Source organism: Spodoptera frugiperda, chromosome 25 (genome assembly GCF_023101765.2).
Source record: "Spodoptera frugiperda isolate SF20-4 chromosome 25, AGI-APGP_CSIRO_Sfru_2.0, whole genome shotgun sequence".
Classification (NCBI taxonomy): domain Eukaryota; kingdom Metazoa; phylum Arthropoda; class Insecta; order Lepidoptera; family Noctuidae; genus Spodoptera; species Spodoptera frugiperda.
In genome coordinates this window covers 379,241-394,459 of record NC_064236.1, presented here as the reverse complement: position 1 = coordinate 394,459, position 15,219 = coordinate 379,241, and the positions used below count along the sequence as shown (strand labels likewise).

At 38.5% G+C, this 15,219-nt stretch overlaps 1 protein-coding gene and 1 long non-coding RNA gene across 3 annotated transcripts; one reads left to right on the top strand and one right to left on the bottom strand.

The window, feature by feature from the left end:
- Positions 1-2,171: 2,171 nt before the first annotated feature.
- LOC118262559 (sodium-dependent dopamine transporter) lies at positions 2,172-13,917 on the bottom strand. 2 transcript variants are annotated; one of them, XM_035574048.2, is made up of 10 exons: positions 13,727-13,917; positions 11,605-11,845; positions 10,159-10,301; positions 10,017-10,057; positions 9,746-9,838; positions 9,200-9,460; positions 7,428-7,632; positions 6,751-6,967; positions 5,796-6,061; positions 2,172-4,986 (listed from the first exon to the last, which is right to left on the bottom strand). In XM_035574048.2, the coding sequence occupies exons 1-10, from the start codon at positions 13,748-13,750 to the stop codon at positions 4,483-4,485; spliced, it is 1,995 nt and encodes a 664-aa protein (XP_035429941.2). In that variant the 5' UTR covers positions 13,751-13,917; the 3' UTR covers positions 2,172-4,482. The 2 variants fall into 2 exon arrangements, with proteins under 2 accessions (XP_035429941.2, XP_035429932.2); XM_035574039.2 differs by having other exon boundaries at positions 9,200-9,472; positions 13,727-13,909.
- A 31-nt stretch (positions 13,918-13,948) lies between these two features.
- On the top strand, positions 13,949-14,695 carry LOC126912404 (uncharacterized). Its single transcript, XR_007707108.1, has 3 exons — positions 13,949-14,037; positions 14,327-14,367; positions 14,526-14,695. It is a non-coding gene; the product is annotated as an uncharacterized LOC126912404 (long non-coding RNA).
- The last annotated feature ends 524 nt before the right edge of the window (positions 14,696-15,219 follow it).

The window sequence follows — 15,219 nt, the reverse complement described above, 5'->3', positions numbered from 1 at the left end:
CAGAAAGATCATTAATTGAGTTTGCTCAAGGTGGATTGGCGACTTCAAACTTACCTATTAGCAGGTATGTACGTACAATTTGCAATTATTATAAGTTTGTCCATTGTCCAGGTTTCCTCTCGATACTTTCCTTCCCTTATACTTTATCTCCGTATGGGTAAATGCAATAATTATCCGCTATCAAGTCTTGACCATAGGTACTCTGGTATACCTACTGTGTACAAACGAACAGACAGATCAATTGATGGTAATCAATCGACAGCAGCCAAGGATACCCGAAGCACCAGAGGAATTACAACTGCGTTGCCGGCCATTTGTGGGTCAGAAATTTGAAAGGATTGGGGTTCGGGAATTGGAGAGATTGAGGAGAGTTGTATTTGGGCTCTGGTTTTCACTCCCACAACAAAATAATTATGACACTCTTTAATCAATTAAGGTAAATCCATTATTACGATTCACTCGGTTACACTTTACAAAACAAACACTTCATTTACAATTTCAGTCTGTAGACACTAGGCATTTAATTACCTACCAAACCGAAAAAAACAACAGACACCTATTTTTTTCGAAAACGACGAGCCTGCAATATGGGCATAATTTAACCTCTTATTATTATCTCAATAAAGGTATCAAGTAACTATCATATACAAACACAAACACTTTTACTATAAGGAAAATAATAAAACGTATATAAGTAATAAATTATGTTCTACAGTTGTTTCCAAAGTAATTGCGTTTGAAGTGTAAGCGTGACGCGCGTCGCGTGATTGTTGCACCGACGTCAACAGTGCCGACCGATCCAAGACTCACTAACACACAAACTATTGCAGTTTTCCTGTAAACGAGCAATAAGGATGTAAGAAAAACGTCCTATCTGAGGTAATGAGAAGAAATAAGTAGATATCTGCAAGTCACACAATCAATAAACGTTCTCATGATTTCTCATACTTAGTTTGTCGTGTCATCAATTTTTAACTTAGGGTCGAAATTCGATTCACAAATTGGGGGAAATTCGAAATACGTTCGGGTTATTTGGTACTTGGTAGGTACCGGAATTCTCAGAACAAAACCGGTGCCCAAATCACAGATTAAGATTAGCTAAGTATTTTTACTACAAATCGCGTAATTTATCAGTTATGTTTAACAACATCATTATCGATACTTAAATAGGTAATAATCCACATTGACGCGATACCGGTATAATCTGGTAAGTAGGTATCTACGCAGGTAGGTAGATCCATGACTAGTCTTGGCCATGAAGTAAATATAAACAAAACACTGTAACACTGTATGAAAGAACATTACCTAGACCTTTCATTTTCCTATGGAAATCTACTCTTTATCCTCGATGAAAGACCATCTGAGACGACCGGAGTAAGGCCAGGCGCAACAGGCACTGCTGGACTACGGTCCTTTTCTAGATAAAAGGGTTATTGCCATAATCTCCGGTGGTTTGGACATTTAAAAATCGCTACGACACACCTGAGGAGAGTAGTGTTAGTGACAACACGGTATATTCTACTCTGCCCTTACTACATTACATCTGACACAATTATAGCGAAGGCTTCCTTCTCTAGTAAGCACCATTAGTACACTAGGGATAAAAAAAACTAAAATTAACTCAATAAGACAAAAAAATATCACCAACAATATCACTTTACTTTAAAATCCATTTAACATACTATTGATTGTATTAGACAAACGAAGTAAAGAGCTCACAGTAAGTGCGGTATACTTACGGAGAGGTACCGTTACAGTTACTGAGCACTGATTAACCGAGAGCCGAGAGGGCGTACTGTATCAATCAAACAAAAATATTGGATTAACTGTTCCTGCGTGAACCGTTCATGTGTCGCCCGAGACTTATTGCTGTCCAATGTCAGAATCTTCTAGGTCGGTCGAGTTTGGGGCTAGACGATTGATAGATTCATCATCCGACTGACTTGGTACACTTTAAATCATCACAGTATTTATTGCAACTCATCCACATACATACACTTTTCTCGGGTCCAATTCCCGGGACCAACAAAGTATTATTGGGCTATTTTTAGGATTTTCGAAAATTTCTCAGTAGTACCACGGAGTCTGGAATTCTGCCCATACGCCAATAGGCTCACCCCCTTACGGCAATACGTTGCATATTTATACACATACACTTTTAAAACATCAAATTAATTTATGTATCTTTATTGGCCCACCAACAATTGTATACATTAGTACATAAAACAACAGACAATTCCATTATAAGTAAAAATGTTACAATCGCTTACAGGCGAGAGGTGGCTAACACGCCTTGATATTCTTTAAAAAAGTTACATCGATGACAATCAACAAACAAAATTTCCTAAAAAATATTCAACTAATCTAATGTCTTTACAAGAATTCATAATTCGATAATTTTAACTTGAATAAATTAACTTAAATATAAATACATATAAGAGAACAATTACACTAAAATCATAAAATTACAAATAATATATTAAATTACGTCATCGTTGAGTGTAATCTTGGATCTCGGATGCTGATCCTGAGCTGACATGACGATGACAAATGAAAAATAAACGAAGTATGGAAAAAACTTCAGAACTATATGAATTTCTCAATTGTTTAGGTGGGTAGGCAAACGAGCAGACAGATCATCTGATGGTGAACGATCAGCTGCGCGCACCGATACTGGGAGTATACTAGAGGAATTACAGGCTTTTTAAGGATTGGGGTTTTGGGGTGAGGTGGGAGATTGGGTCTCCGGTTCCCTTACTGCCACGCAAGCGTTGTTTCACGCCTTTTTTCTGTGAGAGAATAGTACCACTCCAGTCGAGCCATGGTCGAAGCATGGCTCCCTCGTAACATTTCACATCAGCTCAGGATCACCTACTGCTGTGCATAGGTACTTCTCATTCTGCTATACTTCTTTGGTTTATGCATTCCTGAGTAAAATACTCTAAAAGTCCCTTCGCGTCAATTCTTTATTTACATGTTCTTGTTTTTCTTTTTGCCTTTGATCAAGAAAAGATAACGCAAATTCTTTGAAATCAAGGACAACAACCGGTCAGTATCTGATATCAGGTATCAAAATTGATAGATTATGTGGAAATATTGATAAGTCTACCCTACCACCACCACACCGTACACAACGTACCTAGGTTGGTCAGGCTTAAAGCCATTGGACTTTGCAAACGAGTTAGAAAACTCCACAACTTCCACGTTAGCCACAATAAGTTATCGCACAAGTTTATACCCCATTTTCATAAAAACTGACGGAATCAGCTCGGATTGTTTGGATAAGTCACGTGTTCCTTGCAAATGCAAATGTCAATATCAACCAACCAGAGAGCAGTATGTTATTTTCCATATTTTCATTGATTGGTAGTTATATTGTTATTGGTAGTATAAGTTTTATATACTTACGACAAGACGTCGCAAATTGATTTTATGAATATGTGGAACATGTGGAATAAAATAATACAATTTATCTCTCGTTTAGAATCCTACACAAGTTTATGATTGTCCTAGGAAATGTATAAGCTTACGGTTCCTGTTATTTTCCGGTGACATTTTATTATGTATTTACAATTGTTCACCATTCACAAATATTTGTCCGACATTGCGCCCACAGTCGCACTAATCAACTGTATTTATTACTTAGCTCGAGGTTTATTAGCCTGCGTAGGTTTTATAGGTTCATTGGCAAAACCTCAAGTGTTTGGCATGGTTCTCTAACCTACTTAGTTATAAATTATAACTTTTTACTTAGTCTTTGTTTACTTCTCATTATCACTTAGAAAAACAATGACGCTGGAATTGCCGAGCAGTACGACTGTAAGCCTGTAACTATAATACTTGTGAACTTGTGCACATATGCGTGACCAATCCTTACTCCTACGTGGCGGTGGTACGAAGCTCTATAAATCCATTGACTAACTAACTGATAATTCCATATCACATAAAAATCTGCGCTGAGAACTAAAGCCAATAGTTTATGAACCTAACTATCGTCATACAAATGACATTACTGACTCGAGTAGACGTTAATAGACAGTTTGCGCCTGCGCCGCGACGTGTAGTTCGCCGCGAGCGGTCGTGACGGACATACGAATGGCTCAGTGCGCCAACAAAGGAGCTATGAATGAGTAAGATACGCTCATTTCCCGGCGAGGTCGTAATGTCACGTGGAGCAGGACACTATATTCCGTATTTTTATTCATAATATGGCATAAAAATAACTTTAGAGCGTTGTTTCCTTGACAGAAATATGGTTTGTTGTTCCATGGCCAGTTTCAGCTGCACATCTGTCGGCTGTCGGTGTGTTTACTACTAACAATGAATAAGTAAACCTTCCCCAATGTTCATTTTACTCACATAAACAATGCTTGCTGCAGAATGTGTACAAATGTCCAAAAGTATAAAGTACCTGTATCATAAAGGCGGATGTCTGATTAATTAATATCCACGTCACGGTAGAAAATGACCTCACCTTACAATTCAAAACTTTTCCACCGATTTATCATGAGGAGTACTATCTATAATATCATGGAGGGGGGAGCTGCCGCTGTACGACAACTTGGACACGTTGTAATGGCTCTCTTGCGACTGAAACGACTCCATTGTAAAGCTGCTGCAATCCAAAGTCTTCAGTTCCGTCGTAGCAGGCACTTTCATGTGGGGGAAGGTCCAGTCTAGAGACTTGGCCCGCTGCTTGCCACTGGCTGCGGCTGGCTGCTGCCTCCTGTACACGGTGTACAGCCAGTCGTCGGAGTTCGACCGCACTTTGTCAATGTTACATGAAGCCTCGGTCTTTTCTTCGACAGAACTTGGCAAATTTAGGAAGCTCGGTCTCCCCGACAGTTGTCCTAGCTGCCTCCTCTGGTACCTCCTGCGGTGCACGTTACCTCTGTCTAGTTCATCCCGCCGGGCCAGCCAGTAGTAGTGGGTGATCGGGTCTCTCGGCCCCCAGTGACGCGATGGCTTGAACGATGACTTCAACTTCTGCGGAAGAACAAATGTTTCCTCTAAGACAGGAACTACTTAGTGATGAGTAGTACGTGTGTCACACTAGACAAGGCTGCGACCTTAAAATTAAGGCAATAGGAAAAGTATATTAGCCACTGCTTAGGGAAATGGCGACACATTCGCATGTGCATACTTAATGGTGTTATCTACAAGTAGGTGTATGAGGAACTCATTCAATCCGATGATTGATTAAAGCTACTTGATAACACAAAATGATGCCTATTTTTATAAAAAACGGTACTACGTCTTATCGCACTTGTATGTAGGTACACTCTTGTACTTAAATAAAACTTTCGCTGCTTGGAGAAACCGAGAGAACTGGGAATAGATAAAATTATAATTGTACAGGTGCTGATTAATCTTTTCATTATTATTATCACCAAATTTAGTAATAATTATGAATGGCCAAAATATTATTCAACTGAACTTTCTTGCTCCTCTTAAAATGATATCGTTGAAAAAAGACGCCATAGACTAACTAAAACAATTGCAATGCTATAATACGAACAGCAGTATATAGATAGGTAACACTTAAGGAATCGCTTAATTGTCCGCTCATTAGTTATCAGAAAACTGAGTCATCAAAACATTAGCGTAGCATGACATTAACCAAAAGATAAACAATCGCTTTCAGCATAAAACTATAAACTGGAGTGAAAAGGAGAGAGCATGTTATAGTGGTTGGTAAGGAAAGCATAAATATACTATAATTCTATGAACCATATAAGAAGATTATGGTCTATCTTCAGTGTTAAAAGAAACATGGTTACTCGAGTGTTTCTTACCCCAACAAAGTCATATTGGACCTGCTTCGCGATACCCACTGCGGCAAACATAATGAATATGAGTAACGCCACCACCGCGGTCGAGATGATGGTGAGGGCCGGCCATGGAGCTTCGGACCAGGTGCGGTCTTGTATGAAGCACATCGTCACCCACCAAAAGGAGAACGGTGCTATAATGCCCGGGGCGGCACACCATCCCAACACCCACACCTTCGGCAAATCTCGTCCTGTCAGAAACTCCACGTCTTCCACAAGAACCTTCCAACCTGTAAAATGAAATTATATATTTTTTTTATTATGAAATTTTACTGGTTGGCTGCGCTTCGTGTATTTTTTGTTTCTAAACTACAACAACTTTATGTATCAGCCGCAAGACGTTATGTAAACATAGACACTGCCTGAATGTGTTCCAGATTAGCTGGTTGGAAGCCATGTATGTGTAATATCAGAGTGTAATAATGCGATACACTTGGAATCCTGTCACACTAAACTGTTTACTGAGCAATAATAAAACCAAAACGATGTGTTGTTCATCTCGGTGACTAATCTGTGGTAGAGTTCTAGTAAAATGGACTTAGTATGTAAACAACCGCCTGTGAAGTCACTTAAGTATGCACCTAACGTATTGTTGAACTAAGGTTATATGCTATATTGGTGCGATCATCTGGCAGTAATCGATCCATTTGTATTATAATGGTCCAATAGGATATATATCAGCTTACTTCTACATATCACATTGAATAATAAACAGTGGTAAACAAATGCTAAATTTAAAACACACCGTACGTGTCCTCTTAAAGTAAATGTAATTTCTAATTGTGTCATAAGTCCCATCGATTACAAATCCACCAAACCAATTGAAACTGACTACGAAATTAAAACTGATTTCCTAAATTTAATCACATAAAAAACTACTCAATCTTACACATTTGACAAAACTTCAAAACTCACGCACCATATATGAACACGAAAGCCAATATCTCGAGCACGGTGGCGATGCTGATGAGGAGCGGCACGGCATAGTCTGCCAACAGGTTGAGGACTGGCAGCCGACCCCACAGCACAGCGAGGCAGATGAAGGCGCTGACCACAGACCCCAGGAACGAGAGCAGTCGCCATTTGACCCCACCAATGCGACGGAATCGGTCGTACACGGGGTACAGGAGAGAGAGCTGGAACAAGAGACATAATCTGTGGGTATCTAAAGTAGGTATTTGTAGGAATACGGCACTGATCGTGACCGATGGAAGCATGCTGTTGAGGAGCAGTATTTTATAAACACTATCTACTAGTGACCCTTAGCATACTACGCCCTCCATTAAGTGATGTCTGACGTTAGAGGAGGGTATATCGGAGGAGCTTTTACTATATCGCATCCGGCATTACGTTTCGCAAGTTTCCTTATGTTTCGAGTAACTTAAAATATTAGGTAACTGTGTATTGTCGTGTTGTTTTCCATTTCAAAATACGCAATACCTAATTCTAAGTAATCTGAAAATGATCACTGTCAGTAAACCTGACTAGAATACAAATTCTAACAGAATGAATGCAGGTGCATTACAACACAAGTATTAGAGGAAAAGAGTGACATTATAATTACCTACTTAAACGTTTAAAACATATAAAACTCACCATAGTTATCAATCCTGAGAGAAGTAAAGTGAGGAATATGGTCAGTGGCCAGGCGAGATCGGTCGACGAGTCTTCTCCGAGCTGGTATGCCTGGACGAGCACCGCGAATACGGTGGTATCCTTGTCTGGGCCACTAATGGAGTACCAGAAGACCAGACTCACCCACGTTGACAGTATATTCGCTCCCACTATCGCAAGTGATGTCCTATAATGTGCAAAGTGTGATATGGTAAACATTGAAGTTGAGAGTTTTTCGAGTTTCAAAATTATTTGCAAAATAGGACAGATAGTAAAACTTCTTGACGGAAACCAAATTGTAATCAGTGATAGTTAATTAAGGTAGCTGATATAACTGGACGACTCATGTAGAGAGTGTATCAGTGTAAACCAGACATAAGTTATTTGCAAGTGCAGAGTGTAAGTGTCACATCAAACTATCCCTAATCCATATAAGGTTGAAGGCACTATCCCTATAGAGAAACCGCATTCAAACGCTAGCCGGACGAGTGAATATAAAAATTGACGGCCAAGGCCTCTCATCGTGTGTCCATTCATATCTCCCTATCTAGAGTCCGTTCAAGGACAGGAAGGCCAACGTGGTCGTCACGCCACTCGTGCCGTGGCCTTGGCACCGACCCCCCTCGGGATTATCACCTTGTACCTTAATAGCTCAGGTTCCCGAGAACAGACGTAAACAGGTCAAGACTAGACCGGACTATTAAACAATGACTGACACTCACGGGATAGGAACAGACTGTAAGCCAATTATGATTCAAGATCGCGGCGATCTGGTCTGACTCCTGCCCAATTTGTGGCAATTTTTACTTCTTCTTTGTCGTTTTCTACATTTCCGTCCCAGCCTTGGTGGAGCAGCTAATGAGTCGCTTCCATGCCATCCTGTCTTCCGTCTGTGTGAGCGGTTGCAAGGGGAACCAATTTTGGCCGACCCTTTTAGAACTCCGTTGCTGTTATATATTAACGTCCGTCATTGTTATTTTATTATCAACATTTCGGTGTATGTAAGTTTTGTAGTTGTAAAACCAAAAAGATTACAAAGTTCGGTAATTAACCAATGAACAACGGTAACCAATGCCCTCTATCTGACGGAGAGTAAACTTATTTCGTACATTGGTGATCCAAGTAAAGTTCCTGTACCACTACGAGTGTAAACAAAGATTTAATTCGTTATCAATGAATAAAACGTGGGATGATCGAGTTAGCAAGTGTCCTCGCCTCGGAATCAAACTGCCTATTGTGATCTATTGTCGGGACCAACAGGCGGATGCTCTCCATTAGATCAGATCCTCAATTTATGCGCTGCGCTCGCTGCACATTGGTGAAGGTACTTCAATCAAACCTACTGTGGAAAGATTGAATAATAAAAGCATTTTAAAATTGCTTTCTGGAATAGGTTTTGAATAGAATTGTGCTCGTTGACGTCATGGAATTGATATAAAGTTATGCAAAGTTATTCTGTGTGATGTGCACACAATAACAATATTGTTAAATCTGCGAGATGTACATCTATCGATATTGTTATTAACGTACCTGGTAGATAATTACCTATGTTAATGTAAACGCATGTTGTTAAGTACACTAAAAATCATAAAAACACACTGTCATAAAACCACGTTGCCGTCAACCTACATGATATTGTAAATGATTTATTATCTCTAGTTAATATGTTTTTAATGCTTTGACTACAGAAGAGACTCAAATCTTTTGGGGACACGTACTAATGTTATCTACTGGAGTAATTATGTATAACTTACCACTGCACGTTAGTACTGGAGTACACGGTATCACCGGCGGAGATTAGAAAGCCACCAGCGATCTGAGCCGTCAGGAGCGCTTGTGTGATGGCGCCGTGCCATATGCTGGGCTCCAGGAAGCTCGTCCAGTCGGAGGTGGTGACCAGGGCCTTCAAGTTGTCCCCGTCACTGACACAGGCCATGATCACCACAAACGACAATATCACCAACGGTCCCAACACGTAGAATATCCGTTTCATCAGTTTTACCGGATTGTAAAAACTGAAAAACACTCTGTTGATAAAATTGTTCCCATGTAATGTTACGTTGACATAGGTTAGTTACAGGTAACCCGTGCGTGTGTGTTTATTACTGAGCGAAGCGTTGCTTGCGACGCCGTGATGTTAGATTGCATACAAACTTAGTCAATACACACATGAAAGATTATTGTTATGACAACTGACTAACTTGAGATTTCCAGTAAATGGAGTAAAATCTCACATCTATTATATTATTGTGTAAAGTGCATGTGAACGTTTGTTAGGTACGAGTAATTAAAGAACTTACATAAAAGGAAATACTATCCAAAGAACCAGAATAATTAGGGCCACAGCCAGATAATATTCCGGTCTGTCTTCTATTGGACCCATGAACGTATCTCTGAAACAAACACTCAAAATATAGTAACCAAAAAATGTAAATACGATTAGTAAGCGAAGGAACTTCTTTTAGTCGATATTTTCCGCAAAGTCAATCAAAATGTAACAGCAATAATTCAAAATGTCGAAATGGGGCTAGAGACAAAGCAAGAATTGAACAATAAATGTAATAAACTTACTGGAGACATGTAGAAGCGTTCACGGTATTCACATAGTCCTCCTGAAAACAAAATGGTATTAACAACCACAACATCACAAAAGTGAACTCATTGCAATTTAACAAATAGAAATAGGTACTAGGTACGTAGTGTGAGGACTTACTTGGTCGAGAACCAGTTCAATGCATTCCCAAAACGGTAGCGAATTACTCAGTGTGTAGAGGAAATACGTCACGGTCATGGCCAGGTAAATGACGGAGTAAATAGAGCCAAGGAATGATATGAACAATCGCATGTAGCCCACGCCTGAAACACAGAAAGTGTCAATACACAAATATATTACATCATCATCATCGTCAACCCTAAACCAAAACAATTTATTGAACTGGACTACGGGTATCTTCTACATAAGAAGGGGTTGCCATAACATCTATAAATAAGTTGGGTTGGTAAATAAGTTGCAAATCACATTTTAAAAGGTTCAGATTCATCAGATAACGTTGCTTCATGATCGGGTCTAACAACACCCGCGAGAAGACAAGAGGTGGTGCCTGCCGTCACCTCAACCCAAATACAAACATTTTTGGCGCATACAATCAATAAAATTACAAAAAGTAAACCAGGACATTACAATAAATAAGTTAATTTCTAGTACATTACCTAATAACCTATAATACGTACTGTTTTTATTACTATGACCAATTTCGTTTTATTGCTATATAAATAAGTGTCATGATTTTCTCGAAATCACATCCAATTTATGACCTAAACGTTAATATAAAAATTAAGGTACTCATAATCAACACAAAATGCACTGATTATCAATTTCAGGAAATATCCGACTATCAAAATTATATCTAGACTAATAAATAAAATTGGAGGGTATGTATGTTGAAATAACCGCTTTTTACTACATACATGCATATGTATATGTACTAAGCTACTGCTTAGTACATTAGCATGTATGTGTACTTAGCCTAAGTTAAAAGTGTTGGTCTGAAAAATTAGGGGTATTTTGGTCCAACAATGAATTTGTTGCAAATTGATTTTGTACTTGGGTTGGGAACATCATTATGTTCCTTGGGAATAAGTTAGATGTTGAGTATTTTACGTAAAGTATAATCAGAATCACGAATGAAGACTGATATGTCATCAGAATGTAACAATACTGCAAGAATTGGAGGCATTTTGTGCACCGCTCTGTAATAATGGGACAAGGAGCTATTTCAAACTATACACAGACAAGTTATGTTGTGCCTATTTCAGTATTTGTAAACAGACATGTCTATTATTAAATACCGTGGTTACAATTTAACAATAAATTACAACGAGCCATGAATTCATATTGGAATTCTAAGGCTTCAATAGTGCATTGCCTGCTATTGTCTCATAATTAACCGCCGAAATAGCTCGTAATAAATTGTAAAGAGGTATACTACAGTAATGATGAACTGAAGACTCAATCCACTCCCTGCAAGGCTGGCAACCCACCACCTCTGGTGCTACCTAGGGGTGTCCATGATTATTTTCCATTAGAAGAATAGTCTGCTCATTAGCCTCTCTAACAAGCAGATATATTCCATTCTAAAGCTATTCTTCAATTCCTTACCTCTAAAAAAAGGAACAGCCCTCCACACTCCCACGGCATCTTGCTGGCTTAGTTGTCCCACTGCTAGCTGCAGCAACGCCAGCGGCAGCGCCACGACCAACAATGACAGAGTGACTGCAAGTCCGTACTGCAGCCCTCCATGGATGAAGGCTTCCCGAGGAGCTCTCCACGTGGCGTGGAAGCTCACAGCTACGGCTGCGGTGCACGCGTGAGCCCTGAGCAGTGGCCAGCTTATCCATTCCTGGGGATATCAGTTCATTTTGCAATGTTTGTTGATTTATATTAGTATTTCGTTCGTGACATCGCGCTCGGTTCTCGATTTTTTCGTTTTCATTTTTGGAGGTTTTTTTGCAAATGCTCCGGATGCTTGCACTTTGAGAGGGAAAGTGTCGAGGTCATGCACATTACAAAGATGACGAATGAACTCACCGACATTGTATGCTTACATTACGTCCCGCACCGACCGTTTAAACCAAATACTTTGTCAATGAAACTGACGTCGCACCGGCAGCCCCGCTAGCGCTCACTACACTAGCCGACCATTGTAGGCTCTCCCCCCATAGGTTAAGGACTAAACTAACTCTTTCGAGGATATAGATAATAGAGATGAGATTTTCCGGAACTTGGTGTACCTATTGTTTTCAACAGTTCCGAAGAACGACGAACAAACAATTGTTTATTTCTTTATATATAAACAGGTAGAGAATTTAGCAATAACATTAGGAGCGAAGTATGAGTGTTCAAACAACTGTTATGCTTTACTATTCAAACAATATTTCTGATGGGCCAATCCCATAGAGAGGACTTTCTTTGGTATCAGTTACGCAAACAAAGACTTTATTAAATTGGAATATGGGTAGTTTCACAATGTATTATGTTGATGAAAAGTTCAATTTGCAAATAAGATCTATACTAATAGGTTTCGTCCTGTCTCGATTATTCGAATAGCGTATTATACGAATCTGGTTAGTTGTCGGTGATAATGGACGATGTGATGGTAACTTCATAGCAATACCCACACAATGTTTAGCACATTACGGGACATTTAGAGCTATGCCTGTGAATCCCATAAGGGAATGAATCTATTGTCATAACACACGATCAATTAATCTACACTCCGTGCCAATGCTAAGAACTACAAATCCTAAACCTGATAACACTTTGTTTGATTCCCAGACACTATTTCTCACCAATCGCTGTTGGTATTTATTATACGTACTTATATCACAATATGCAATTTGTTACAAAACTCCAAATGTTCGTTTATGTAACATCCTCACCAAGCCGATGACACTGCACGCTGTGCCTAAATATCGTTTGTTTAAATCTCACTGAGCATTGGCTAAAGCAGACAAAAGTTTACTAAATAGACTATTTCCCATTGTATAAACGAGATTATGATGACACATAAAACTATTTGTGGAATTTTAAGTAACTCATTTGAAGTCAAAGCATTTATTTTATTTAATCCGTAATTAGGCACTATTGAAACATCAAATTGAATTGTCTGTCAGTAAAGGTGCTCGTTCCAATGTGTAGTTTCGAATGGAATTATTAATAATATACATATAGTGGGTAGCTAGTAAGTAAATGCATAATTACAAAGCTTAATTTAACACTTTTCGTATTAAAATCCTCCATCAGAATTTACACTTTGGGATGAGCAAATAGCTTCCTTAATTTATTTTTGGTTTAATGTTCCTGGTCTAGATTGAAATAAATTATTTTAACTTTTACATAAATCCATAACTGGTAGCTAAAGTAACTTTGAAAATATAAGTTAAAATAGTAGCACTTAGTTCGCAACAACATCCAATTGAAAACGTGCAACAATAAAAAAATAAAACAAAAAAAATATAAATAAGTAAAACCAAATGTATCTTCGCTTTTGTTTTTGTAACATTATTTCAAAAACAGAAACACATAAGATCATCATCCTGCATGAATTTTCAAAAATAATAATCTCAACCAAAGTCGAAGATAAAATTACAACAAAAATTGATAAAAACCGTTCAATGTTAAAAATAACTGATAGCTTTTAGTAAAATATTTCGTCAGCTTAATACTAACAGGTAACTTGGCAACGCGAAAACAAAACAAAACAATAATAAATGGGACGTACCTTCAGTTTGTAAGAATCGACCATCTCCGACCGATTGCGTCCCGTCAATCCGCTAGGAGCACATACCACTGGGGTCTCACACCAACACTGCCGTGGACATAATAGCACTGCACCAGAAATTGAAAGATTTAGCAACGTTCTAGATAACCGCGAGATAAAACGGCATATCTGAAACTATTGGGCGACACAATCGATCTGTGAAGGCGGCTTATCACCAACGCAGTTACTCTCAAGTGTCCCGCGTTATCACGGAGTAAGCAAGATACTAGGGCCGCGACTTAGTTGGTGACTCACACCGCGCTATTTAGAAAGTAAATAATAGATATTTATGTTTTTATTTTGTCATACAATGCTGGTACTTTATTGTTTATCAACATGCTGCTGTGACTCCTGCACGGGTCATGGAGGGTAACGTTAGTTTAGCTAAACATTGCAGTCGTTTGCCCAACGATGACATCGTGAGACTATGCTTTGTTTGCAGTTCAGACTATTCATTTTCCGATGTGACCTCTGGTTTGATTAAATACATTTTAAACACCATTTTTTACGTTATACCTACAACGTATAATTATAAATATTACTCGTACTTTTCTTCAACAGGTTTGCTTCACAGGAAACTGTCTGTGCACGACTGAAGAAAAGTTAGTACTTTTTTTACTTATAACATAACGTCATGTTAAATTACTTGTTAACTAATGTGGTTCTAAATAGCAAAAGTGTAAATGAACTTCTGTAAAAAAACTTTGTTTGATCTATGAGTAATTAATAACATAAATTTTATTATTGTTTTTTCTTACAGAGTAAGATATTATTAGCTCATGCTGAACGAGTGTCCGGGCAAGCGCGGAGATGACAGGCAAGCACACCTTCCCTTGCACATCTTCCCTCCACAAACACTAACCCTGTATATTCAGATCAAAACAACTCTAATCAGTCTAATCGAAATAAAAATCGCTACAACTGACTTTAATCTCCACAACCTTTTGGACGGCTAGCGTTGTTTTTGGCGTTATTCATATTATTATCTTTATTTATGCATTCTTGTTTAAACTATTTATTCATATTATTATCTTTATTTGACGATGCTAAAACCAGAGTGATCTAGGGCACAAAAATATGTTTCTGAGAAAATTGAGGAAATGCGTTAAGCGTTATTGTTGGAAACGTATGAGCTGTATATTAAATTTTTTCAATTTAATATACTTAGATCACTCTGGTTTTAGCGTCGTCATTTATGCATTCTTGTTTAAACTATTTTTAAATATTTAACTGTAAAATAACATTTTTAAATATAAAAGCACCTGCAACTAAAGAAATCCAAGCTACCGGTTGCGATACTAAACCCTGGCTCAAGAGAGAGGAATCTTTGCTTTCTGCATCAGGCCCTTGACCCTACCATCTAACGTTAGCCTACTCAGGTGTTACTGGAGGCTTTTGGCAATAAGGCCATTGGCAGATACGACTATCAGCAAGCATGATTGCTGAATCTACAT

Coding starts and splice junctions, on each gene's coding strand:
- LOC118262559 (XM_035574039.2), bottom strand. CDS start 13,750: ATGGTCGATTCTTACAAACTGAAG. Junction 11,846..13,726: donor TCGATTCTTACAAACTGAAG/GTACGTCCCATT, acceptor TGATATCCCCAG/GAATGGATAAGCTGGCCACT. Junction 7,633..9,199: donor TCCAGTACTAACGTGCAGTG/GTAAGTTATACA, acceptor TGCACATTATAG/GACATCACTTGCGATAGTGG.